The following is a 27055-nucleotide window of genomic DNA, read 5'->3' as shown; positions in this document are numbered from 1 at the left end:
CAGGCAAGAGGCATGGCTGCAGTATACAATAATGCTTGCATCAGCTAAAGCATCCAAAAGAAGAAAGAGAAAACTTAGATTTTAAAACATAATATTGGTGTGTAGATTGTGTGTGTGTGTGTGTCTAAGTCCACTTACATATAGTATTTGTTCTAAATGTAGGCATATTAAGTCTGTGTCGGGAAAAGACAAACAGGCTAAGCCTCCAGGTCTAATTATAATACCACTTCTTTAATCTAGAGTTTATTTAACCATCAACCTCAACATCTGGAACACTTCAGGAAACCAGCAAAAAGGGCCATTGAACATGAACATCACAAAGTTCACGCTCTCAAGTGTACAGACAAGTAGGTAGGCCTAGGCTTTTTCATTCAGAGCTTCTTTACTCTGAATTGACTCACAGTTCTTTTAAACTTGGGTAGCTAGCTTCTGGTGCCACAGAATACTAGAAGCAGAAGTTTTTGATTGCACTCAACATTAATGGAAGAGACAGAAAAATCTATAAACATCAGACACAAGAGTTTAAAGGTTGGAGTTAGCACAGAAAGAGACCTACACATCTCAGTAGTCACTCTTAGACTTTCAATGTAATAAACTGGTGCTGCTAATGATGTAGTCATCATAGAAGTGTTAAAGTTCATTCAACTCCAGTTAGAGTGGCTGGGAACTAGGAATTCGAGATAGACCTCGAATGAAGAGGAGTTAAGTAAGATTTGAAGCTTCGTAATAAAAATAGCTAACATTTACTGGGGATTTGCCATCTACTAGAAACTGTTCTGAAAGTTTAACTTCTGCTTAGAGAGGCTTAGCTTCAGTTATCTTAAAAGTTCAATGATGTAAAACATCTCCATTCTCAAAGATACTGGGTAAGGCATTATTATTATTACAGACAGTTCTCCAGTGTCCAGTCAAGGCTTGTACTTACCTACGGGGACAAAGGGGGAGTCTCTAGATTTCCTAATCAGTCGTGAGAGTGGGCTTTCCTCCCCATCTGCTGACCACTGGTTATCTGAAGACATTTTTCTCTCTAGTAACAGTAGGGGATAAATGTGGTTGCTGTGAATCATTAAAAATCCATTTACCCTCTCCCAATACATTGTCGATTATGTGTTTTCAATTTGCTTGATCTGCCTGCTTGCTCCATTGAAATAAACAGTCCTGTTTCCTTCACCCTTTTCATTATGGAATCCTTTCATCTTGTTTGGGGGTAGGGGGTAAAAGAAAAAGAGAAGTGATGATAATCAGATTCCATGAATACAGAATGAAGACACAGATCATAACTGGGTTATTCAGTCTCCTTTCACTGCTCAGCATTTGAGAACATGGGGAATCTCAAAACTTCTTCCACAAACAGGAAGACAATGCTTTTACAAAACATTTTAAAGAATGATGGCAGTGCCACATACGCAGAATTACTTCCCGATTCACAGCTGATGGCAGAATGATCACTCCAATTCTTCAGAATGTGCAGAGCACTATAAAATGATTGAGACAGTGGAAATAATCCTCCTTGTCTATACAGGAATGAGGAAACTCACAGTCATCAACATGGCTTAGCAGCACCTCAGTCTGTTATCTGCACCACCCACTCTTTTTACCTCAAAATTCAAATACCATGGCTTCATCCTATAAATCGGTTTTCATCGGAAAATGGAACCCGGTAAGCGGCAGAAGCACCATACCTTTGGCGTACCCCACCACCTGCTGCCTGTCCCAGTGCTCCTTGAGCAGGAAGCTGTGGATCAGAACAGGCTTTGAAAGGCTGGGACACATTTATGTGCAATTTCCTACGAATTGATCATGAGAAAGCCCAGAAACAACCTGCTCGCCCCCGCCCCCGCCCCAGGGGGGGAGTGGCCAGCTGGTATTGTCGACGTTTCCACCTCCCCCGCTGGAAATTTACTAACACCACCTGGACCACAAACATTGGGGGTTTTGAAGACAGCACTAAGGAAACATTAAGGATTTTGAAGAAGATGCTTTTACTGAATTCTGCCTTCACAGGGAGCTCCCAACTTCTCTCTATGGCTGTGAGTCCCTACTACCTGATACCAGGACCCCAAATCAAGAGGAAAGTGGGCCCGTGGTTACAACATTGGGCTTGGGTGGGGGTGGATGTTAGCCATCTGAGGCTGAGAGTCTTGTCTTTAACGACTCTGGGGGCGCCTGGATGGCTCAGTCGGTTAAGCCTCCCACTGCAGCTCGGGTCATGATCTCCTGGTTCCTGGGTTCAGGCCCCCCACCCCCCATCAGTTCAGAGCCTGCAGTCGGCTTCAGATTCTGTCTCCCTCTCTCTCTACCCTTCCCCCACTCACACTCGGTCTCTCAAAAATTAATCAATTAAACATTAAAAAGAAAAAAGAATATGCACTTGCTAAAGGGGCGCCCACTGCGGCCCAGATCCCTGGCTGAGATGCCACGAGCCTGCACCTGGGGTCACCTGGAGGCGAGGCCCTCACACCTGAGGCTCCCGCAGAGCCTCGAGCAGCTTGAGCACCAGGCTGTAAAGCACTTGACGTCACCAAGCCCCCGGCCAATGTGAGAGCCCGGAGAGGCGCAGGAAGGTGCTGAGGGAGCTGTTGTCCTGCGCCTGTGCCGGGAGCCTGAGCCTTCTGTGGCTCCCCGGGCGGGTCGGTGGTGGACGCTGCTTTTGCTTGTGTTGTGACCCCACAGCCTTCGGGTGCTCAAGGCCTCGGAAAAGTCCTGGCTCACCGTCTCCATCTGACTGCATCCACAAAGATGAGCACAGAGCACCAGGTAGCGTTCACGGTTTTTTCCTTATGGCTTTAAACTTTTAAGTAATTTAGAATTTACAGAGAAGTGCCCAGAATAGTACAAAAAATTGGATGTCCGACACCCAGCTTGCCTTTTGTTAACATTTAGCCACGTTTGCTTTATCATTTTTCTCAACGAAAATTTCTCCCTTCCTTCCTTTCTTCCTGAGACCCACCTGAGAGGGAGTCATATACTGATGCGCCCAAACCCCTAAAAACTTCTGTATGCATTTGGGGCATTCTTTTATGTAACCATAGTACCGTGGTCAAAATCAGGATGTTAGTTTTGCTATAATACTATAATCTAAAGATTTTATTCATATTTCAGCAGTTAAGGTCCCAGTGATGACCTTAATAACAAACATTTTTTTTTCTAGGCTAAGATTCAATCAGGATTACATACTGCCTTTGGTTGTCAAGTCGCTTTATCCCCCCCTCTAATTTGAAACATTTCCTTAGTCGTTGTATTAGTCAAGATTCTCCAGAGAAACAGAACCAATAGGAGATATATATACACACATATATACTTACACACATATACGCACACACATACATGTATGTGTGTATATATATATACACACATACATGTATGTGTGTATATATATGTATACATATGTGTGTGTATATATATATATATATATGAGCTTGCATATCTCCGTATGCATATATTCACGTATATATACTTATATATGAAGAAATTTACTATAGGAATTGGCTCATGTGGTTGTGGGAGCTGAGAAGTCTCATGATCTGCCATCTGCAACCTCGCAATGGTGTAAGTCCTTATCCAACCCCAAAGGCCTGAGAACCGGGAGCAGTGATGTCTGAGGGCAGAAGATGGATGTTCCTGCTCAGGCAGAGAACACATTCACCCTTCCTCTGCCTTTTTGTCCTGTTCGGGCCCTCAGTGGAGCCCGATAATTATCAAATTATCATTTGATAATACTCCGCTGCATTGGTGAGGGTGCTCTTTATTGGTATGCCAACTCAAATGCTAATAATCTCTTCTGGAAACACCCTCACAAACACACCCAGATATAAGGTTTTACCAGCTATCTGGGCATCCCTTAGCCCAGTCAAGTTGACATGTAAAATTAACCATCAAAATCTTCTTTTGTCTTGCATGACCCCGATATTTTGCTAACACAGGCCACTTATTTTGTAGGATGTCTCCCAATTTAGTTTTTTGCTGATACTTTCTCATCATTAGGTTGCGGTTATACATTTTTGGCAGAGTGATTCTGTGTTGTTGGTGTGCAGTATCCGGAGGCACATAACTTAGTTCGTCCGGTGGCAGTAACTTTGATCCACTGTTATGCTGATAAATGTCTAACAGCTGGTTATCCAGAGGAAGAGAAGCCCTGACTTGTAATATTTGTCACTTTCCACTTGTAAATGGCCAATTTCAAGCTACTGTTATGTCATCACTGAACACAAAGTTGGGAAGAGACGTGCTGCCCCTGAGTTGGGGTGAGTTGACTCTGGCACGCCACAGTTTTGAGCATTTGGATTAAGGTGGGGTCCGCCAGTTTATACACTGTAAAGTTCCTCTTTTTTCCCTTTATTCATAATGAGTATTTTGTGAGGAGATACTTTAGTATTATGCAAATACACTGTTATGTATCAGGCTTTTACTCATTAACTTCAGCATCCATTTATGATCCTTGCCTGAATCAATTAATATTATGTTTGCCAGATGGTAATTTTCTAAATACATCATTCTTTTTACATTTTTCAGTTGGCACTCTAATATAAGGAATTGCTTTTCCTTCTTTCCTGTTATTCATTTATTTATATCAGTTTGGTCTCATGAATTTCTATTTTATTCAGTGCTTATCCATCACCACCATTATTTATTTTGATGGTCAAATTGTCCCAGATTTGTCTAATGGGAGCCCCTTCAGGCTGGCTTGAGGGTTGATGGGGAAGGGTGGGAGAAAGGGGGAAATGAGTGATGGCACTGAGGAGGGCACTTGTTGGAATGAGCACTGGGTGTTGTATGGAAGCGATGAATCATGGGAATCTACTCCTGAAGCCAAGAGCACACTGTATACACTGTATGTTAGCTAACTTGACAACAAAATTATGTTTAAAAAAAAAGAAAAAGAAAAGAAAGAAAATGTGATATGGAAATCACATTTATGGAAATGTACAATGGAAAATTATTTGGCCATAAAAAGAAATGAAGTACTGATATGTGCTATACCATAGATGAGCCTTGAAACATGCTAAGTGAAAGAAGCCTGTTATAAAAGACCATATATTATGTGATTCCATTTTTATGAAATACCCAGAATAAACAAATCTATAGAGATAGAAAATAGAGAGCTGCCTGGGTGGCTCAGTTGGTTGAGCGCCTGACTCTTGGTTTCAGCTCAGGTCATAATCCCGGGGTCATGGAATTGAGTCCGGCATTGGGCTCCACGCTGAGTGTGGGGCCTGCTTAAAATATTCTCTCCCCCCACCCCACCCCGTCTCTCCTGCCTCTGCACCTCTCCCCTGCTTATGCTCACTCACTCTCTCTAAAATAAAAAAATAATAAAATTAAAACCATAAATTTTAAAAAATAAAATAGATTAGTGGTTGCCTGGGGCTGTGAGACAGTGGAAGGAAAATAGGGAGTGACTTCTAATGGCTACAGAGGCTTTTCAGGGGGTAATGAAAAAAATTTTTTAAATAGATTGTGTTGGGGGCACCGGTAGCTCACTCAGTTAAGTATCTGACTCTTGATTTCAGCTCAGATCATGATCTCATGGTTCATGAGATCAAGCCCCACGTCAAGCTCTGTGCTGACAGCATGGAGCCTGCCTTGGGATTCTCTCTCCTCTCTCTCCCTCTCTCTCTCTCTCTCTCTCTGCCCCTCCTCTGCTTGTGCTTTTTCTCTCTCTCTCTCTCTCAAAATAAACAAACATTTAAAAATAAAGATTGTGATGATGGTTGCACAATGCTAAATATAATAAAAATCACTTAATTGTATATTTCAGGTAAATTTTAGGATATGTGAATTATATGTTAACAAAGTTGTTTAAAAAAAAGTTACTTGACGGGGGCGGGGGGGAAGGGAAGGAAAAGAAAAAAGTTAGGGAGAGAGCCAAACCATAAGAGACTCTTACAAAATGAGAATAGGGGCGCCTGGGTGGCTCAGTTGTTTAAGCGGCTGACTTCGGCTCAGGTCACGATCTCGCGGTCTGTGAGTTGAGCCCCGCATCGGGCTCTGTGCTGACAGCTCAGAGCCTGGAGCCTGTTTCAGATTCTGTGTCTCCCTCTCTCTGACCCTCCCCTGTTCATGCTCTGTCTCTCTCTGTCTCAATAAATAAACGTTAAAAAAAAAAATTTAAAAACTGAGAATAAACTAAGGGTTGATGGGGAGTGGGAGGAAGGGAAGGGTGGGTGATGGGCATTGAGGAGGGCACCTGTTGGGAGGAGCTCTGGGTGTTGTATGGAAACCAATTTGACAATAAATTTAATATTAAAAAATAAATAGATAAATCTAATGACACACACAAAAAAGTTACTTGAAAAAAAAGCTACTTGGGTTGAATTTTCTCCCCCTGCATCAATGTGGTTAGTCTTCATTTAGAATACAATTAGGGCACCTGGGTGGAGTAGTTGGTTAAGTGTCTGACTCTTGATCTAGGCTCAGGTCATGATCTCACGGTTTGTGAGTTCGAGCCCCACATTGGACTCTACACTGACGGTGCTGAGGCTGCTTGGGATTCTGTGTCTCCTCTCTGCTCCTACCTTGCCTGTGCTTGCTCTCTCTCTCTCTCTCTCTCAATAAATAAATAAAACTTAAAAAAAAAAAGCAGAAAAGAATTTTACACACACACACACAAAAGAATACCATTAGGTGTTTTTTATTTTTCGATTTTAGGGATGCCCCCCCCATTCTTCATTTCATCTTATGTAAAAAACATTCGTTTGCATATTTTATGTAAGACATTAACATGGTTCCCCAAATCAAAACTATACAAAGGGTATATTTAAAACTGCATCACTGCTCTTCCCCCTTTTATTTCTGCTCTCTTCCCACCCACCGCTATAGACAACCAATCTCGCTAGTGTCTGGCTTATTCTTCTGCAGTTTCTTTTTGCAAAAATAAACATATACGTGGGTATTCTCTTATTTACCCTTCTTTTTTACAAAGAAGGTACCACATTATAGCTAGTTTTAGCTGACAGAGCTTCTGTTTACTCAATAATATGTCCTTGAAATCACACCTTATCACCCTAGCAGCTCCTTGCCTCCCATCCAAGTACTAACCAGGCCCGACCCTGCTTAGCTTCTGAGATCAGACGAGATCGGGCGGCGTGTTCAGGGTGGTGTGGCTGTAGACTCTAGCAGCTCTTTGTCATGCTGCTATTCAGATATGTAGTAAGTGCTCCGCTGTGCAAAAAGTGCCCTGGTTTATTCAAGCATATTCGTATGTATGAGCATCTAGCTTGGAACCATTACAAACGATGCGACAATGAACTGTCTTGTGCTTCTGTACTTTCCTGTGGTTGGAAGCGTATCTTCAGGATGCAATTCTGGAGGTGGGAGTGCCGGGCCAAAAGGTAAATGCAGGTATAGTTTTGTCAAGTATTGCCAAATTCCACAAGAGTTGAACGCTTTGGCATCCCCATCAGCGATACGCAGGTATGTCTGTTTCCCCATGGCTTGCCCAACTGAATGTATTGTCAGACTTTTGGAGTCTTCGCAGACCTGAGGTGTGAGAAGTGGTATCCCCCGGTAGTTTTAATTCGCATTTTGTGGACTGTGAGCGAGATTGAGCATGACGTCTAGGGCCATTTTTGCGTAGTAAAAATTATTTGCTTTCATAATTTTAAAGTTCCTGAGGAATTTGGGGAGGGTTGGCAGATATCCCCAGACTCGTCAAAGGATTCTGAGTTCAGGGATCGGTACGGGAAGCCTCCAGAAGTAGAAATGATCATTTTAGCGTGAGGAGACTTCAGAGGCAAACACGAGCTGTCCTGTAAAGTGCAGCCGAATTGCCTTTTTGAAACCTAGAGTTTCATGTTGTCCTTTTGTATCCCTCGTTCAGTTCTTCCCGCAACTCGTTTGCCATTCTGCACCGTTCTCACCTTGGCTCTGTGTTAGGCCAGCTGGAGCTTCGTGAAAGTCCCCACTATCATTTACATATTTGCCTTTTCTTTCTTTGTCCAGTCTAGCTGATGTGGTAGGCAGAATAATGCCTCCTCTACCCTGCTCCCAGAGATCTCCCCGTCCTAGTACTCGCAACCTATTGGATGTGTTATGTTACAAGGCAAAGGGAAATTAAGGTTGCAGGTGGAATTAAGCTTGCTATCCAGCTGACCTTGAGATGTGGTTATTCTGGAGTATCTGGGTAGGGCCTGTGTAATCACAAGGGCCCTTAGAAGTGAAACTGGGAGACAAGAAAGTCAGGTCCGTTTCAGAAAGAGATTTGAACCAGCGTGGCCTCTCGAAGCTGGTGAAGGCAAGGGAACGGTTTCTCCCGGGGGGCCTACAGAAAACGAACAAACAAACGAAACCCTGCCAACACCTTGGTTTTACCCAAGTGACACCCATTTGGGGCTTTTGTCCTCCAGAACCGGAAGATAAAAGTTTGTATGGTTTTAAACCACTAAATCTGTGGTAATTTGTCATGGCAGCAATAGGAAACTAATATGGCTGACGCGGGCCTGGCATTCTCCCACACAGCCAGTCTGCCCCAAAGGCCAGGAGAGGGAGGTGATGTGGAACTGGCCTTGGCAGTTCTGTTGAACTCCTACAAAGGGAAGTCTGTAGGGATGGAGAGGACTAAGGATGGAATTCTGGGGAAGTAAAAGGCAGCCAAGGAGCTCGAGATGGAGCAGCAAGAGGGTCAAAAAGACTCACAAGAAAAAGGAGGAAAGATCTCCAGAAGAGCGGTCAGAATCAGATAGTACACAGTTCATACAAAGAACGAAGCCTTGGGGCGCGTGGGTGGCTCAGTCGGTTAAGCGTCTGACTTCCACTCGGGTCATAATCTCACAGTTCGTGGGCTCGAGTCCCGCATTGGGCTCTGTGCTGACAGCTCAGAGCCTGGACCCTGCTTTGGATTCTGTGACTCCCTCTCTCTCTACTCCTCCCCGACTCACGCTCTGTCTCTCTCTCTCTCTCAAAAATAAATAAACATTTAAAAAAATTAAAAAAACACACCAAAGAACAAAGCCTTTATATTTGGGAAGCAGGATATCTGTGGTGGTTTCGAGGAGAACAGTTTCAGGGAGGGCTGGCTACCCAATGAGAATGGATTGAGGAGTGAGTGGGAAGTAGGCAAAAAAAAAATGGATTTGATATTTTTAAGAGATTTGAAGGGAGGAAAAGAGCATAGCGATTTCAGGGGAAAGCAAAGCTAAGGTTTTTTTGGTGTGTTTTGTTTGTTTTTACTGGAGGAAGGTGGTATGGATTTTAGGATATTTGTTTTTTTTTTAATTTTTTTTTCCAACGTTTTTATTTATTTTTGGGACAGAGAGAGACAGAGCATGAACAGGGGAGGGGCAGAGAGAGAGAGGGGGACACAGAATCGGAAACAGGCTCCAGGCTCTGAGCCATCAGCCCAGAGCCCGACGCGGGGCTCGAACTCACGGACCGCGAGATCGTGACCTGGCTGAAGTCAGACGCTTAACCGACTGCGCCACCCAGGCGCCCCTGGATTTTAGGATATTTGAACACAAGGGGAAGAGTGAAGATGCAAAAAGAGTGCGACTTGGCAGGAAAAAAAAAGACCGGGAAGAAATGAATCCAGGGCCCAGGGCTGGCCTTGCAGATCTGGTCAGGAGAGGGCATCCGGTGGGGTTCTTAAATCTGTAGACCCGCTCAATGGCTCTCTGTTTGTGTTTCCCTCTGTGGAGTAGTAAAAGTCCTCTGCTGAGAGGAGAGGCATGGCGATGTGGAAATGAGCATGGTCAAGGACGGGCGGGACCCTGTGGCAGCTGAGGGTACATTAGCAGTTTCTGAGCAGCCCTGAGAAGTCTAACTGGGGCTTGGGGCTCTCTCCTAAAGGCAGCAGAAGAGACAAATGAGTGGGATCGTTTGTACGTTTCACACAGATGGAGTGCTGCAGGTAAACGCTGAGTTAAGAGGAACCCCCTGTCCCCCAAGAAGCTTTGAGTCAGTGTGGGGCAGACAGATGAGTAAAGCAACAATGGCAGCACATGAGAACGTGACAGGAGGAGGCCTGGGCTCGTGGGAGCCTGGATGAAGGACCTAAAGACCCAACTGGAGAATTAAGGAAGTTCATTTCGGAGAAAGTGACTTTTACGGGATATTGTAGAGAACTAGTCGATTTGAGGTGAAGAGAGGAGAGGGTAGGGCATTCCGGGCAGAGGGCACAGCGCGTGGAAAGGCTCAGAGGCAGAAGGTCCAGACAGCACAGTGTGTAGAGTCAGGGGTGGGAGTGGCCTGTAGAGAATCAAGCTGCAGGGCCAGTGGGGCCAGATCGCGAGAAAACGTTTATTTATTTTTGGGACAGAGAGAGACAGAGCATGAACGGGGGAGGGGCAGAGAGAGAGGGAGACACAGAATCGGAAACAGTATCCAGGCTCTGAGCCATCAGCCCAGAGCCTGACGCGGGGCTCGAACTCCCGGACCGCAAGATCGTGACCTGGCTGAAGTCGGACGCTTAACCGACTGAGCCACCCAGGCGCCCTGAGCCTTGCATTTTAACCTAAGGATTTTGAAGTTTCATCTGAAAACCATGAAAAGCCATCCAAAGGTTTGAGGCAGGAAGTGATTTAAAAAAAAATTTTTTTTTTACATTTATTTATTTTTGAGAGACAGAGAGAGACAAAGCACAAGCAGGGGAGGGGCAGAGAGAGAGAGAGAGAGAGAGACAGAATCTGAAGCAGGCTCCAGGCTCTGAGCTCTCAGCACAGAGCCTGTTGCGGGGCTTGAACTCAAGAACTGCGAGATCATGACCTGAGCCGAAGTCAGAAGCTTAACCAACTGAGCCACCCAGGCGCCCTCAGGTGGCACCATTTTTACCTAATTCTTACACTTTCAGACATACCTGTCCTCCAGGTATGGATGTGTATTTGCTGTGTGTGCAAAAGGCAAATATTTTTTATGAAATTTACTCAGGATCCCAGAAGGCCTCCTTCCCAGAATACGAAGGGAAGAAAATAAAAGCACAGTAGCAAAAAGGGGGGCCGACAGGTTATTGATTTATTGATTGTGGACACGTTCTCCAGTGTTTTCTCTCACTTTCAACATTTGGGCAGATGAGGTTGCATCCATTGGTAAGTAGTTTGGTATATGGCAACATTTATATTTATAAGTAAATATTATGGGGTCACCTGGGTGGCTCAGTCGGTTAAGGGTCCAACGTCGGCTCAGGTCATGATGTCACAGTTCATGAGTTCGGGCCCCGCATCCGGCTCTGTGCTGACAGCTTAAAGCCTGGAGCCTGTTTCAGATTCTGTGTCTCCCTCTCTCTGCCCCTCTCCCACTCATGCTCTGTCTCTTTCTCTCAAAAACAAATAAACATTATAAATATTGTGTATTTTAATATTGCACTCTTGGCTTTTAAAAAAGTTTTTAGCTTTTTTTGTCCTTAAGCTGTGACAGACAATAAAATTTAAAAGAAACGCTTCCTCTGAGACCAGAGTAAATAATCCGTTCCCATAACCTGAGAGGTGAGATAGAATTTGAACTGAGTGCTGCTGTTTTTACAGTTCTAATACTGTCTACTTAGCCTGACAGGTAAAATGTGAGCCAAGATTAGAGGGATTTGGGAAATCACATCTGTATCTTTAGCGCTCTGTGTAGAAGTTCTTTGCAGCATCTCCTGTAGGTGCCAAACATTTTATTGTTAGGTGCAAACATGAGGGCTTTGTCAAGTTATTTTTTATGGGAGATTTCTTTAACAGTATACTGAGTCTCCAGAAAAACATTAGGGTGTATAGTAATCCAGCTGATTGGAATTCTAGGACTGCATTTATAGAAGTAAAATATCTTGGGGCGCCTGGGTGGCTCAGTCGGTTGAGTGACCGACTTCGGCTCAGGTCATGATCTCCTGGTCCGTGAGTTCGAGCCCCGCGTCGGGCTCTGTGCTGACAGCTCAGAGCCTGGAGCCTGCTTGGGATTCCGTGTCTCCCTCTCTCTCTGCCCCTCTCCTGCTCATGCTCTCTCTCTCTCTCTCTCAAAGAATAAATAAACATTAAAAAAAATTAAGAAAGAAGTAAAATATCTTTTCCTATAGACAAATTAACTTTATTCTGTTCCTCTCACGATTGCTTAAGGAGGCCAGGCCCCGACCCAAGTAAGGGACCATGTGAAGAACTCCAGCGCTCACGGCAAACAGTTTGAAGTTTACAAAGCACTGTTTGCATTTATGTCCTGCATGCTCACAAGAATCCTGGGAGATGTAAGCAGTGTTCTCTTTTTAAGTGAACAAGTGAATTAGTAAGACGCAATGTTAGTACGATTAGATTCAATTAGATTCAGTTAGTAAGATTCAGACGTTCTCACTCCGAACCCCATCCTTTCCCCGCTGGCCTACACAGCAGGGAGAAGCGTTGAGGTGTCTGTTGACAGTCCCAAGTGCGAAGTTGAGCAACCTCAGTTCAACTCAGAAAGCTGAGTAGCTGCCTTCATAATTTGAGTTGCAGGAATGGCTAGAGTAAAGTGTTTTGGAAATTAGGAGCTTGAAGGCAGTGGGTGTTGGAGGCATGGAGACCAGTTTGAAGCATTTTCTGGCATGAGAGATTGTGACTTAGATCAGACATTGGTGCCTTCCTAGGAAACCACTTCTTTGTGCCTCAGGAAAATTATTTGCTGAGTTATCGTTTTTCCATCCTAGGTTATTGGGGTGAATTGAGAGAAGGAAGGCAAAGAAAGCTGAGTCAGTTGCAAAAGGATGTTTTTCTACTACTCTATCTACATGTCGTATCTTCCCCTCACCCTGGAGCTATTTTGCTGCCGACACCCTGAATCATGCATTACCTAGCAAGTTCCTGCACGCATGGTTTGTGACTCGAGCTGTCCACACTCAATCTATACATGTAATCATCCAGGGCTTAGTTCTCAAACTAAGATGGCGGCTGTGGAAAGGAGGTAGAAGGGGCCATCTAAGAGGTATGGAGAAGAGGATTTGATGATGAATTAATCGGTAACTACTCTGGGAGCACCTGCTATGTAGTAAGCACTGTGTCTGGCCTGTGCACTAATACCCACAAGTGTATTAGTGGATGCCGAGGGATTTCTCAAAGAGGAAGCTTCTTGAAACAGCCAGCAAATGCTTTCTAGAAGGGCGTCTCTTTATCTGGTCCTTGGGAAATAATCCTAGGTGTTGAAGAAATTAGCGAGTGTCACTTGTTTAGGGAAGGACACGGTGGCGGTGGCGAGTTTTGTTTTTGACATGTTAAATTCTCAATGTCAAAGGAATGGCAAAAGTGTGAGGTTTAAGAATCTCTTCCACACGGGTGATAGCTCACAAGCTAGGAGTATAAGCAAGGCTCGAGGGATGAAACACACACTGAATGAGTCTCGGGGACCATTCATAGTGAAATGGTAGAGAAAGGAGACAGAAATACAGAGACTTGGGTTTGAAGAGACCTCAAGAAGCATCACAACATTGTGGGGAGGGCTGGGCTTTGGAATCAGGTAAGTTTCACGGGCATACTGATGTGATCACTCAGTAAGTGGCTTTGGGCAAGTCACATTGACCATTTGTCACGGGCCCTTTCTCGTTTGTCAATTGCAGGTAATGTATCTGCCTTATAGAGTTATGAGTATTCTATGAAATAATTGTGTAAAAACTTGGTGCCTGGCATAAAGAAGGCATGTAATAAATGAAAGTTTTTATTATTAGCTATTAGAGTCTTGGAATAGAAGGATCATTCCAAGGAGAAGGTTGACATCAGTGTCGGACCCATTTTAAAGATTGAGAAGGACACAGCCTGAATTAAGGCTGTGAGAGGTTTTTACTTTTAGAACGGTAAATTCTGAATGGCAATTGTCCTTGTTTGTATGTAATTCTCTACAGGTTCCCCAAATTTCCTTTAGGAATAAAATAATAACTTGCTTGGCCAGCAAATTCCTATGTTTTATTTTTTGTTTGTTTGTTGTTGTTGTTTTGTTTGCTTTTTCTGTTTCCAAATGAGCTAGAAATTGGGAATATTGGCCCCTCTACGTTCATTTCCTGTATCCTCAATCATCATGTCCTCTGTTCTTGATTCTGGCAGTTCCATGGATCAGGGACTTCTGATTATTCTTTTCTTATTTTGTAAGGATTTTATTTTTAAGTAATCTCTGCACTCAACGTGGGGCTCTAACTCCCAACCCTGAGACCAAGAGTCACATGCTCCTCCGGCTGAGCCAGCCTGGCGCCCTTGGTTTTTCTTTAATGTAGCCTGAATGCTTTTGGTTTTAGGTATTGAAGGAGTTCAAGTGACACTTACGGGACAGTTTTCTTTTTAGCTTTTGTTGGCACTAGGCTCCTTGATCATTACGCTCCCAATTGCATTAACAGATTAATGGGAATTGAATTTCAGTTAAGTTCTAGGTCTTCTAAAGCAATACCAAAGGGGAAGGCTTATGTTAAGGGTTAAGAGTACACAAGGTACTATTATGCAATATTTGCTTCACTCGCTATCCAAGTATGAAATATGTAGGAATTCAGAAGAAGCAATTAGAATATGAAAACACTTAGGAACAGAGTGTTTTATAATACAAACATAAGAAATTTCCATGGTGTTTGGTTTGGTTTGCCATTAAAATGAAGTACGGGGCTCATGGGTCCAGGGACTTAACAAGATTAGGAAGAGGCCTGGTGTAAGTAGCAGCCATCCCCAAATCCTCCTTGCAGTCTCTCGTACCCAGCCCTGCCTGCCTTCAGTTCCTTGAACACATTGTGTTTCCTCCTTTTATTTGTGTGTGGTACCAGCTGTTCTGTTAGGCTGAAATACTAATACCCTCTGGAATTCAGCTCGGATGTCACTTCCTCAAGGAAACTTCTGATCCTCCCCTCCCTCCCCCACCCCAGGGCTGCCAATTCCATTTTCCTGGTGCCTGGTGCTTCTTCCTCCTAGCTAGCATTTATCACCGCCTATGCCTCTGCTCCGTGAGGGCAGAGAACAAGTCTAGCTTATTCAGGGCTCTAAGCCAAGCACCAAGGGTGGAGTACACAGTAGGCACTCAATAACTGTCGAATGAAGTTTAACATTTGTTAAGTACCAAATGCTTCACTTCATTAATTCCTCTCAGTAACCCTTGAGGTAGATATTATCCTCATTAACAGATGAGGAAAGTGGCACTAGAAAGGGAAGCAAAACACAAGAGAATCTTAAAGATAGAGAACAAACCGGGGGTTGATGGAGGGAGGTGGGTGGGGGGATGGGCTAGGTGCCTGATGGGTATTAAGGAGGGTACTTGTGAGGAGCATTGGGTGTTACATGTAAGTGATGAATCACTGGGTTCTACTCCTGAAACCAATTTGGACTGTATATGAACTGACTAAAATACAAATAATAATAATAATAATAATAATAATAATAATAAAGAAGGTGACACTAGAGAAATAACTTGCCCAAGGTCTCACAGTCAACAGATGACACAACCAGGACTTGACCTAAGTCACTTGGATGCCAAAGCCAGTGTCATTTTGTCTTTTATCTTCCTCGGTGCATGCAGCTATCCTAGTGAAAAGCCAGGGTTCTCAGCACGGTACTATGTTATCTACCACCCAGAAGCAAACAGGGTCTGATCAAAATGCAGCGATGTGCCCATAACGAGCATTTGCGGCGTGCCTTCTCAGCCTCCCTTCCCACTTTCCCCCAGCCTTGTTTCATTTGGAGGATATACAAGTCTCCTTGTCTCCGTTCACAAGGGTCTGGGTGTGCTCAGCCCCGGGGATGAAGCACTGTGACCTTTACTTGAGCCAAATCAGCCTAATCCATTTGGTCTGAACATTATGACTGGTTCGAGAATGGACTTGTGACCCCAGATTGTCAACAAGAGCCAGCTGAGACTCAGTGCAGAAATTGGGTGGAGCATTCGCAAAATAGCTTTGATCTTTCCAACTGGCCTTGGCCCTGGGGAAGCATGAAGATTGGCATCACTTCCACAGACTCACCACCTGGTAGGGCAGTCAGGAAGGGCAGATGTGACATCTGATCACATCAGCTGAGACCTGCTCAAGCTGTGCGGGAGGCTTTCTGCCCCTGTGCTTTTCACTAATTTGAGTCTGAAGGTCTTTCTTCTGCTTATGCCTTTTTTTGGTTGAACAGTCACGTCACTTGCAATCGAAGGAATCCTAACCAACACAGGACCCAAAAGACATTGGACCCGTTTTACCTTTTCCGGTTTCCATTTTGCATGGGCTTAGGTCACTTCCACAGGCTGTCGGAATGACCACAAACGTGTATCTTCTGGCCTGTGGAGGAAAGCAGTGGGGAGGTGCTATGGCAGCCATGATGTCAAGACAGGTCTTGTAGTTTCGGGAATTAGGGCTTCTTAGACTTGCTCGGGAACTCGTGGAATGTAAGAAACTTTATTTATTTCTCCACAGAAAGGATCAACTTTGCCACACCACTTAGACAAGAGGGAATTGATAAGAATGTACCTAGTACATTGTGCTATATGGCATTCCTTTCAACATGCTGATAACATTTCAGCATGTCAACCTGTGGTTTTTCATATTTCTCAAGCACTGGACTACCTTAACCGATAGTGAAGTGGGGTGGTTAAGGAGGTCCCTACTTTGGAGCGACTGCAGAGGGAGGAGATCCCTGTTCTAGAGCTCAGAAGGCCTTAGGTAACTATCCTAACCTCACCATAACAGTAACTGTCTTCATGTTCAAGAGAGTTAGAATCGTTATGTTTCCTTCCTTTTTGCTTTATGAATGTTACAAGTGGAGGTCTTTGGACTTGAACTTTTCAAAATCCATTCTGATCCTCCCTCTGCTTTCTGTAAGCAATTACCTGGCTCTAGAAACATAAATCTGTATGTTCAAATAGCTTAATTTTCCCCTTCCAGACATTAAAAAAAAAAGAAAAAAATGAAGCCAAGCCAGCAAAGACATAAACCATTTATTTCCATTCCTAAAATCTACATGAACGTATTGATTTGATAATTAAAATAGTCCTTTTGTAAAGTCATTTCAGAAAATATACTAAATTTATTAAAATACATACAGACTATTGCTGAAAACGCTATTCTTAAGCCCTCTGACCAACCTAACACTTCAGAGGTTCCCAGAGTGGCAAGGAACAAAGAAATCATCTTGGGACAAGAGGGGACATTTGGTCAGAATTATCTCCAAAATATGTGTCTACTTCTTGACAGATTCACAGATTGCCTGGGTTATAGGGGTTCTTACAAAATATGCCTAATTACCCAAGGTTTTCCTAATTATAGTGGCCCTTTTCCTTGCCTACAATTTAAGACATCCAGCAAAGTATATGCCACGTAATCAGGAAAATGGAGTCAAGAACCTTAAGTATCTCAACTATTTTTATGGACATACTAACGGGTCAAGCACACTCTTCACCTTAAGAGTTGAAGACTGGAATGCAGGAAAACAAATGTGGGTGGAATACTGGAGAAAACACAGTAAAGCTGGGCAGAACTAGGTGTGGCATCCTGGTCCATTAATTTTGAAAACCAGCCCCGAGATCCTAAGAACAACACATGCATTCAGCTTTCTTTCTGAAAAAATCTGGGCTGTTCAGATTAGGATTTTCGCCTGGGTAGGATTTCTTTATTCAATTTGTGAGTTATTAAGATCTTGTCGCGTCTCCCCTTTCAAAGTCTTCTTTTGAGTGATTTGACGGCTTATTAGCACCAAGCTCTCAAAAAGCGGGTACAATTAAAATCCGTCAGGTAACCATGTAAATTGTGGGGCGCCTGGGTGGCTCAGCCGGTTAAGCGTCTGACTTGCGCTCAGGTCATGATCTCATGGTTCGTGAGTTCAAGCCCCACATTGGCTTCTCTGCTCTCAGCACAGAGCCTGCCTCAGATCCTGTCTCCTCCTCTCTGCCCTCCCCTACTTGTGCTCGCTCTCTTTGTCTCTCAGAAATAAAACATGAAAAAATTATAAAAATCTATGATATTAAAAGACAAAAAAGACGGCTGGGAGGATTTTGAAGTTACAGACTTAAGTTTGGGGATAATGGTAAACTTCAATTATGAAAGCCCAGTGTTTCCTTTTAAGGGAGAGTCCTGTTTTGTGTTTGCTTTGGTTTTGATCCTCTGGGAGCCAACAGAAAATGGCTAAACGGGTTATCACATAAACTTCTAGGGATGAAATTCAACTTTACTTAAAAAGAAAAAAAAGGTTTCCTTTCTCCCAATTAGTATTGTGAGTGTAAATAAAACTGTAGCCTTAAGCCATCTGAGCCACGCAGCTCTCCGCCCCCGCTCCTGCTATTTCACAGCATATCCACAGATGTGAGGGCGCACCAGCTCCACGGGCAGTGGCGCCTGGAGGTGCTGCAGCTCAAGTTTAGAGAAGCGCGCCCGTTCCAGGGCCTTCCAGCTCTCTCTGGTCAGGTTGCACCCATCAAACAGCAGGTACCATGCAGGATCCAGGACTTGTTGCCAGAAGTAATTCCAAGTTGAGCTCTCAGCGGCTACATGCTCCAGGAAATAGAAAGCCCCTCCCTGAGAAACAAACAAACAAACAAACAAACCCCGCATATTGGTTTTGTCAGAAGGTTTATAAGATGACTGAAGAAGCTTCGATTTCAGTGGCCCCAGAGGCTAACTTCATGAAAAGGCATGGATAAATTAAAACCTGCTAAGGCACCATTTTGGCCAATAGTCTCGCCTTCTGTCAAATTTTATACAGAGCTGCCAATTTCAGGCAATTAACACATATTTTCTGATCATATAGGGGCGCCTGGGTGGCTCAGTCAGTTACGTCTGACTCTTGGTTTTGGCTCAGGTCACGAGCTCACGGTTAGTGGGATTGAGCCCCACGTTGGGCTCTGTGCTGACAGCAAGGAGTCTGCTTGGGATTCTCTCTTCCTCTTTCTCTCTCTCTTTCTCTCTCTCTCCCCCCCCCCCCGTGCATGCACACTCTCTGTCAAATAAACGTTAAAAAATTCATATTATGTGAATATCTATTTTTTCCCTAAAACTAGGATTAGAATGTACATTCTCTTTTGTAACCTGCTTTGTTTATGTATTCGAATATTATTCTAAAACATGATTTAAAAACTTTTCACACAACATTGCACACCACTGAAGGTACCATGTCTCCTTTGACCATTCTCATTGAAGTTATTTCCAGTTTTTCATCATTATAAATACTATCACAGTGAATAGCCTTGTCCGTACATCTCTGTGACAACCTCTAATTATTTCCAAAAAAAATAACTTGCTAAAAAGTGTAACTGCTGAGTCCAAAGTCTGTGCCTTCTTAAACTGTTGGTACAGGTGGTCAAATCGCCCTACAGAAGAGTCATAGCAAGTTTACATTCATACTAGCAATGCATATGAATGCCCATTTCCAATAAACTCTTCTCAATCCTTTTTTCCTCTGTATCCTTGGCAAGCTGATGGGTAAAATGGTATTTCATTTTCAAAAATGTGTACATCTTTAATATCCTTAATATAGATAACATCTTTCGCTAAACCTTATTGGCGATTTGGATTTCTTCTCTTCCGATTTGTCTGTTATGTCCTTCATCAGTTTTCTAGTAGGGTGTTGGGTTTTTCTTACTGCTTAGTGGGGGCATTTAGTATAATAAGGCAACATATACTACAAATGTCTCCCCCAGTTTGTTGTTTGCCTTTTAATGGCACATTTTTTTTTAACTTCTACTTTTATTTAAAAACAAAAATTCAGGGGCGCCTGGGTGGCGCAGTCGGTTGAGCGTCCGACTTCAGCCAGGTCACGATCTCGCGCTCCGTGAGTTCGAGCCCCGCGTCGGGCTCTGGGCTGATGGCTCAGAGCCTGGAGCCTGTTTCCGACTCTGTGTCTCCCTCTCTCTCTGCCCCTCCCCCGTTCATGCTCTGTCTCTCTCTGTCCCAAAAATAAATAAACATTGAAAAAAAAAATTAAAAAAAAAAAAACAAAAACAAAAACAAAAATTTGGGGGTGCCTGGGTGGCTCAGTCAGCCCAACTCTTGATTTTGGCTCAGATCAGGATCTCACAGTTAGTGGGATCGAGCCCTGCATGGGGCTCCATGCTGACAGCATGGTGCCTGCTTGGGATTCTCTGTCTCTGTCTCTCTCTGTCCCTCCCCTCCTGTCTCAAAATAAATAAACTTTACATACATACATACAAAAAAATTTTTTTTTACTTCATCTGAGAATTGCTCTTGGGTTCTGTTTTGCAAACCTGTGGGAGAGTCTGAATCCACACCCAGCATTGCCTGAGACCGAATAAGCATGTCTTACACTTTTGGACCATTGTCACAAGGATGTAAATGATATGACGAATTAAAATACTGAAGCATCAGCCCGTGGACACCGCCAAGTCAGCATCGTGAAAGTCTCCCCTCCCCCAGCCATCATGTCTAAGTCAGAATCTACTAAAGAGCCTGAACAGCTACAGAAGCTTTTCATTGGAGGTTTGAGCTTTGAAACAACCAGTGAGCATCTGAGGAGCCAGATGGGGAATGCTCACGGGCTGTGTGGTAATGAGAGACCCAAACACCAAACGCTCCAGAGGCTTTGGGTTTGTCACCTATGCCACTGTGGAGGAGGTGGACGCAACCGTGAATGCAAGGCCACACAAGGTGGATGGGAGAGTTGTGGAACCAAAGAGAGACAGAGAAGATTCTTAGAGACCTGGTGCGCACTTAACCGTGAAAAAGATTTTGGTCGGTGGCATTAAAGAAGACGTTGAACAACATCACCTGAGAGATTATTTTGAACAGTAGGGGAAAACTGAAGTGATTGAAATCATGACTGACCGAAGCGGTGGCAGAAAGAGAGGCTTTGCTTGTGTGACGTTTGATGACCGTGACTCTGTAGACAAGACTGTCATTCGAAAATACCAGACTGTGAACGGCCACGACTGTGAAGTCAGAAGAGCCGTATCTCAGCAAGAGATGGCCAGTGCTTCGTCCAGCCAAAGAGGTCGAGGTGGTTCTGGAAACTTCGGTGGTGGTCACGGAGGTGGTTTTGGCGGGAATGACAACTTTGGTCGTGGAGGAAACTGCAGTGGGCAAGGTGGCTTTGGTGGCAGTCGAGGTGGCAATGGATACAGTGGCAGTGGGGATGGCTGTCACGGATTTGGTAATGATGGAAGCAACTTTGGAGGTGGCGGAAGCTATAATGATTTTGACAGTGACAACGGCCAATCTTCAAACTTTAGACCCAGGAAAGGAGGCAATTTGGGGGGGCCGAAGCTCTGGCCCCTGTGGTGGTGGAGGCCAGTACTCTGCCAAACCACAAACCCAGCGTGGCTGTGGTGGTTGCAGCAGCAGCAGCTATGGCAGTGGCAGAGGTTTAAAAAAATATTTTTATTTTATTTATTTATTTTTTAATTTTTTTGTAATGTTTATTTATTTTTGAGACAGGGAGGGACAGAGCATGAACGGGGGAGGGTCAGAGAGAGGGAGACACAGAATCTGAAACAGGCTCCAGGCTCTGAGCTGTCAGCACAGAGCCCGACGCGGGGCTCGAACTCACAAACCGTGAGATCATGACCTGAGCCGAAGTCGGACGGTTTTAGGTTTTAATTGCTACCAGGACACAAAGCTTAGCAGGAATGAAGAGCCAGAGAACTGACAGGGAAGCTACAGGTTCCAACAGATTTGTGAACTCAGCCAAGCACAGGGGTGGCAGGGCCTAGCTGCTACAAAGAAGACACGTTTTAGACAATACTCATGTGTATGGGCAAAAAACTCGAGGACTGTATTTGTGACTAATTGTATAACAGGGTATTTTAGTTTCTGTTCTATGGAAAGCATAAAGCATTCCAACAAAGGTTTGTTTTTTTTTAAATTTTTAAGTGTTTGTTTATTTTTGAGAGAGGGAAGGAGACAGAGTGCAAGCAGGGGAGGGGTGGAGAGAAAGGGAGACACAGCAGCTGAAGCAGGCTCCAGGCTCTGAGCTATCTGCACAGAGCCTGATGCGGGGCTCGAACCCACAAAGCATGAGATCATGACCTGAGCCGAAGTCGACACTTAACCGACTGAGCCACCCGGGAGCCTCCCAACAAAGGGTTTTAGTGTAGATTTTTTTTTTTTTTTGCACCCCTGCTGTTGATTGCTAAATGTAATAGTCTCATCATGACACTGAATAAATGTGTCTTTTTCAAAAATAATAATAAATAATAAATTATAATAAATAATATTATATATAATATTAATATAAATAATATATAATATATAATATATTGCATATATAATATATAATATATAAATAATAATTAATAATAATTAATAATAAAACGCTGAAGCATCAAAAGCATTACTGAAGTCACGGTACCATTGTGTCATTAGGTATTTTATTCGGTGGATGTGATACGTAAGTCACTGTCATGTAGGAATTAGCAACTGCTGCTTTCATCTAGGGCAGTCCTATAGATGTAGGTGAAGTATAGACACAGTGGAGGGTATAGATTATCAGGGGGATTTCAGAAGTCTCCTACCTATCTACCTCTTTGGGAAGTAAGGGGAAAGGGACCTCCAAATCCCCTCCAAAACCTGTGGTGACGGCCACACTCTTCTTAGCCTCTTCTATCTACCCTAATCTTGCCTATCCCAAGCAGAGAGCTTAGAGGTGGGAGTTTCCCATTTCTGTGGGTAAGTATAAGACAGGAATGTAAGTATAAGTTCAGGAATGGAAAACTTGGAATTTCCTGATTGGGTAAAAAAAAAAAAAAAAAATCCATAGACTAGAGCAGGAGAGAAAGGAGACCCATGGAGGCCAGTGTTACCCCAAGGGTCACACAGGTTTAAGCTAGAGATAGATGCCTGTCACCCATTCAGGTGACTATTGAATAGACAGCTGGATATGCAGATTTGGGATTAGAAGAAAGATCTGGGCTAGATATTTAGATTTTGAAACCATCTGCACCCCCAACACACTCACGCTCTGTCTCTCTCTCTCTCTCTCTGTCTCTCTCTAAACAAACAAACAAACAAACAAACAAAAATAATAAATAATAAATAAAAGGAAGTGAGACCTACTAGCTGTGTAACCTTGGGCAAATTTCTTAACCTCTCTGAGTCTGTTTCCTCAAAACAACATGAAGACAGTATCTGCTTTAAAGGACTGTTGTGAAGGTTAAATGACAATGTAATAAAGCTCCTGGTTATATTCAGTAGAGAGTAGAAGGCTACAAAGAATGTGATCTCCTTAAGGCTACAAAGAATGTGATCTCCTTAAGAGTGCTATTAAGGGGCGCCTGGGTGGTGCAGTCGGTTAAGCGTCCGACTTCAGCCAGGTCACGATCTCGCGGTCCGTGAGTTCGAGCCCCGCGTCAGGCTCTGGGCTGATGGCTCAGAGCCTGGAGCCTGTTTCCGATTCTGTGTCTCCCTCTCTCTCTGCCCCTCCCCCGTTCATGCTCTGTCTCTCTCTGTCCCAAAAATAAATAAACGTTGAAAAAAAAAATTAAAAAAAAAAAAAGAGTGCTATTAAAACGGGGGTCAGAATTACTTGTTTTGTAGGGATAACACTGTAAGCAAAACATTTGCTAACATTGCCCAGTTAGTACCCAGTCTCAGGACTCAAAAACCCAGCATTTGGGTATAAGAGGCAGAACTTTTTCATTTACTATTTTGATGTTGGCCTATCCTTGAACCAAAGACAGAATTATATCATTGCCTGTAAACTCCATCTCAAGTCCTTTTCTTCCTGAGGAAATTTCTCTACTAGAAAATAAAACTGGGGATTACAGAGCATCCTGTTCTACTAGAGCAGTGAATTCAAATGTTGAGACATCCATACTTTATCTATGTTCAACTATGTTTAGAATAAAACTATTAAAAAATAATAAAGGTAATAGGTAAAAATTACATGCAAGTATAAAGAATTCCAAACAATACCAAAAGATATAAAATGAAAAGTATGGGAATGCAAACTGGTGCGGCCACTCTGGGAAACAGTATGGAGGTTCCTCAGAAAACTAAAAATAGAACTACCCTATGACCCAGCAATTGCACTACTAGGCATTTATCCAAAGGATACACTTGTGCTGTTTCGAACAGACACATGCACCCCCGTGTTTATAGCAGCGCTATCAACAATAGCCAAAGTATGGAAAGAGCCCAAATGTCCATCGATGGATGAATGGATAAAGAAGATGTGGTATAATTATACAATGGAGTATTACTCAGTAATCAAAAAGAATGAAATCTTGCCATTTGCAACAACGTGGATGGAACTGGAGGGTATTATGCTAAGTGAAATTAGTCAGAGAAAGACAAAAATCATATGACTTCACTCATATGAGGACTTTATGAGACAAAACAGATGAACATAAGGGAAGGGAAACAAAAATAATATAAAAACAGGGAGGGGGACAAAACAGAAGAGACTCATAAATATGAAGAACAAACTAAGGGTTACTGGAGGGGTTGTGGGAGGGGGGATGGGCTAAATGGGTCAGGGGCACTAAGGAATCTACTCCTGAAATCATTGTTGCACTATATGCTAACTAATTTGGATATAAATTTTAAAAAATAAAAAATAAAATTAAAAAAAAAAGTGATTCTTCCCCTGCATCCAATCCCATTCCCAAGAGGTAACCATTGTTAATAGTTTTTTGTCTGTCATTTCCTTTAACATATATACACATGCATATATATGTGTACATATATGTGTGTGTACATATATACATACATATATATGTATATCCCACACTTTAACATATATACATATGCATATATGTGTGTATGTATATGTGTATACACATATATACATATACATATATATGTATATCCCACACATATATATGTGTATGTATATGTGTGTGTATGTATATATACACATACATACATATGTATATCCCATGCACTTATACTCTACCTAATTGTCTATGCTTTGATTGCTTTTTTTTATTTAACATGATCTCTTAGGGATTTTTTCTATATCAACATAGGTAACCCTTCCTTGTTCTTTTTAACAACTGCACAGAATTCTTCTATACTCTGTGACCGTTTACTTGAATGGCCTCCTGTCGATGGACATGTAGGCTATTTCCAATTTATGCTATTATAAATACTCTAACGAATATCTTTGCATATGGCCACGTTTTTGCATATTTGTGCAGTATTACTATGGGATAAATTATTGGAGAAAAGACTCTGCGCACCTTTTGATATTTTGATAAATTTTGATATTATCAAATTACCCTCGAAAGAGGGCACTTCCTCCAATGTAAAGGAAGATGTCCTGCCTCCCAAAACCATAATACCATATTGGCCTTAAAAGCCTCTGATAGTATTAATAGGTAAAAATGGTATCTGGCTTTATTTTGTTCTTTAATTACGTGTAAGGTTGAGCATTTTTATCACATAATTGGCTATTTTTAAAAAATTATTTATTTATTTTGAGAGAGAGTGGGGGGGTGGAGGGGGGAGAGAGAGAGAGAGAGAGAGAGAGAGAGAGAGAGAGAGAGAGAGAATATCCCAAGCAGGCTCCCCACTGTCAGCATGGAGCCCTTCTGAGGGCTCCATTTCACCGACTGTCAGATCATGACCTGAGCAGAAGTCAAGGTGAAGCTCAACCAACTGGGCCACCCAGGCCCCCAGCGTATAATTGGCTATTTTTATTTATATTTCCATTCCTGCTGTTTGCCTATTTTTCTCTTGTGTTTTTCTTATTGTTTTTAAAAAAAATCCTACTGATCTTTTGATTTGTAATGTCTTTTAATATGAAGGAAGTTAACCTTTTTTGTCTATCATCCCTGGCAAATACTTCTATGTTTTTGTACTTTACTGTGGTTATAGTATTTTTTTCCTCTGTTGAAGTTTTACACTTTTTGTGTATTCAGAATCAGTCTTTCCCTTTATAGCTTCTTCCCAACTCTAAGATTCTACAAAATTCAACAGTGCCTTCTCTCCTAGCTGCCCTTTTTATGTTTGAACGTCCGATCCACCTGAAATTGATAGAACTAACTACCCTTGGTGATAGTGGTTGCCACTAACCAGTCCCCCTTGCACCGCCTTACTCACCGGCCTCAGCACTCGGCACACCTCCTGGAGGATCTGCTCCTGGTTCTGCACGGAGCACAGGACCAGGGTGCAGACCACCACATCCACGGAGCCATCGGCCACCTGCTGCATGTTCTCCCCCGCAGCCACCACGAAGCGCTCGAACTGCAGGTGTCGGTTCTCGGCGACGCTCTTGATCAAGAACTTCTCAAAGTTGGGGTTGGGGTCGATACAAGTCACCCTGCATCCAGCCGGGTAGAACTTGAAGTTGGCCCCGGTGCCGCAGCCCACTTCCAGCAGAGAGAGCTTCCCGGAGGGGCCCGCAAACTCGGGCAGGTTGCTGAAGAGCTCGCGCTTCTTGCTCGCCATCTGTTCGTTGTACATCACGGTGAACCTCCGCAAGAAGTAGGGGAACCATTTTTTGCATATCTGGTTCCACAAGCCCAGAAGGTTCAGCAGGAACATGGGAAATAGCAGGATGCCGATGGCCAGCCGGAGGGTAAAGATGATAAGCGCCATCACCAGCAAGAGAAAAAGATCAACGGGTTAGAGACCCAGCAACCAGACTCCTTTATTGCAGGAGGTAGGCTTCTAGCCAGAGCCAATCCGCTGCGGAGGAAAGAAGAACTGGCCGGGCTAGAGAGACACAGCTCAAGTCAAATCGTGGGCGAGAGGCCCATTTCACCTAATTAATAGGCGCTGGGCAAAAGATTCAGCTTCGTTTCCATGAAGCGAAGTGAGAAATTTCCCAGCTTCTCCTTAGAAGGAAAGTTGATTACAGTCCCTTCTTCCAGATCTATTGCTGCTTCTCCTTCTCTGGGTTTGGAAACTAGCGCTGGTTTCCTGCTGGAGTTTTATATGCACGCTGCCCTCGTACACACCCCATCCGGGTCCTCCAATGACATCTGCAAAGAAAACAGAACCCGTGGGTGGAGCCTGGCTAAACCGTACTAGGAGGCTGCTGCCAAGTGACCGCCTCCTGTCACCCTTTGGTCCCTCTCCTCCCCCAGCCCTGTTTTTAAAAAGAGGAAATGAGAAGACACGCTTGCCTGACCACAGTTAACGAGAGTTTCCCCCCTTTCGCATTCTGGATCGAGGCTCTCAGACGTTCATAACTCAACAGGATTATTTTTGAGTCACAGTTCTGGGCTTCCCATTTTTTTAAGGGCAAGTTTCAACTTCAAATTGTGCGTGACTGCTCCGTCACTCAGCTCATTT

General features: G+C 43.4%; 2 protein-coding genes and 1 pseudogene across 3 annotated transcripts in view; 1 reads left to right on the top strand and 2 right to left on the bottom strand.

Annotated features, from left to right (window-relative positions):
* Window positions 1-17691, bottom strand: part of HIGD1C (HIG1 hypoxia inducible domain family member 1C) — a 31976-nt gene extending 14285 nt beyond the window's left edge. Inside the window, exon 1 of one of the 2 annotated variants that reach the window (XM_047065334.1) lies at window positions 16075-17691. In XM_047065334.1, coding sequence (XP_046921290.1) covers window positions 16075-16192 — 118 coding nt within the window. In that variant the 5' untranslated portion in view covers window positions 16193-17691. Of the gene's footprint in view, window positions 1-925; window positions 1044-16074 lie in introns of those variants that run through there. The other variant, XM_047065335.1, reaches the window with a different exon arrangement.
* Window positions 17692-17912: 221 nt separating this feature from the next.
* TMT1A (thiol methyltransferase 1A) lies at window positions 17913-26676 on the bottom strand. The gene is made up of 2 exons (XM_047065333.1): window positions 25859-26676; window positions 17913-18382 (listed from the first exon to the last, which is right to left on the bottom strand). The coding sequence occupies exons 1-2, from the start codon at window positions 26354-26356 to the stop codon at window positions 18146-18148; spliced, it is 735 nt and encodes a 244-aa protein (XP_046921289.1). The 5' UTR covers window positions 26357-26676; the 3' UTR covers window positions 17913-18145.
* Window positions 20182-25715, top strand: LOC124501181 (heterogeneous nuclear ribonucleoprotein A1-like; annotated as a pseudogene).
* Window positions 26677-27055: the final 379 nt, after the last annotated feature.

This window comes from Lynx rufus, unplaced genomic scaffold (genome assembly GCF_022079265.1).
Source record: "Lynx rufus isolate CCGP_SWC_20201006 ecotype Redwood Valley unplaced genomic scaffold, mLynRuf1.p SCAF_7, whole genome shotgun sequence".
Classification (NCBI taxonomy): Eukaryota; Metazoa; Chordata; class Mammalia; order Carnivora; family Felidae; genus Lynx; species Lynx rufus.
The sequence above is the reverse complement of the archived record's forward strand: the minus strand, read 5'-3'. Positions and strand labels throughout refer to the sequence as shown.

Excerpts from the sequence above, each read along its gene's own strand:
- TMT1A (XM_047065333.1), bottom strand. The coding sequence starts at position 26,356 with ATGGCGCTTATCATCTTTACCCTCCGGCTGGCCATCGGCATCCTGCTA. Across the intron at positions 18,383-25,858 it reads TGTGCCGAGTGCTGAGGCCG|GGAGGGGCTTTCTATTTCCT; the intron begins GTGAGTAAGGCG and ends TTTGTTTCTCAG.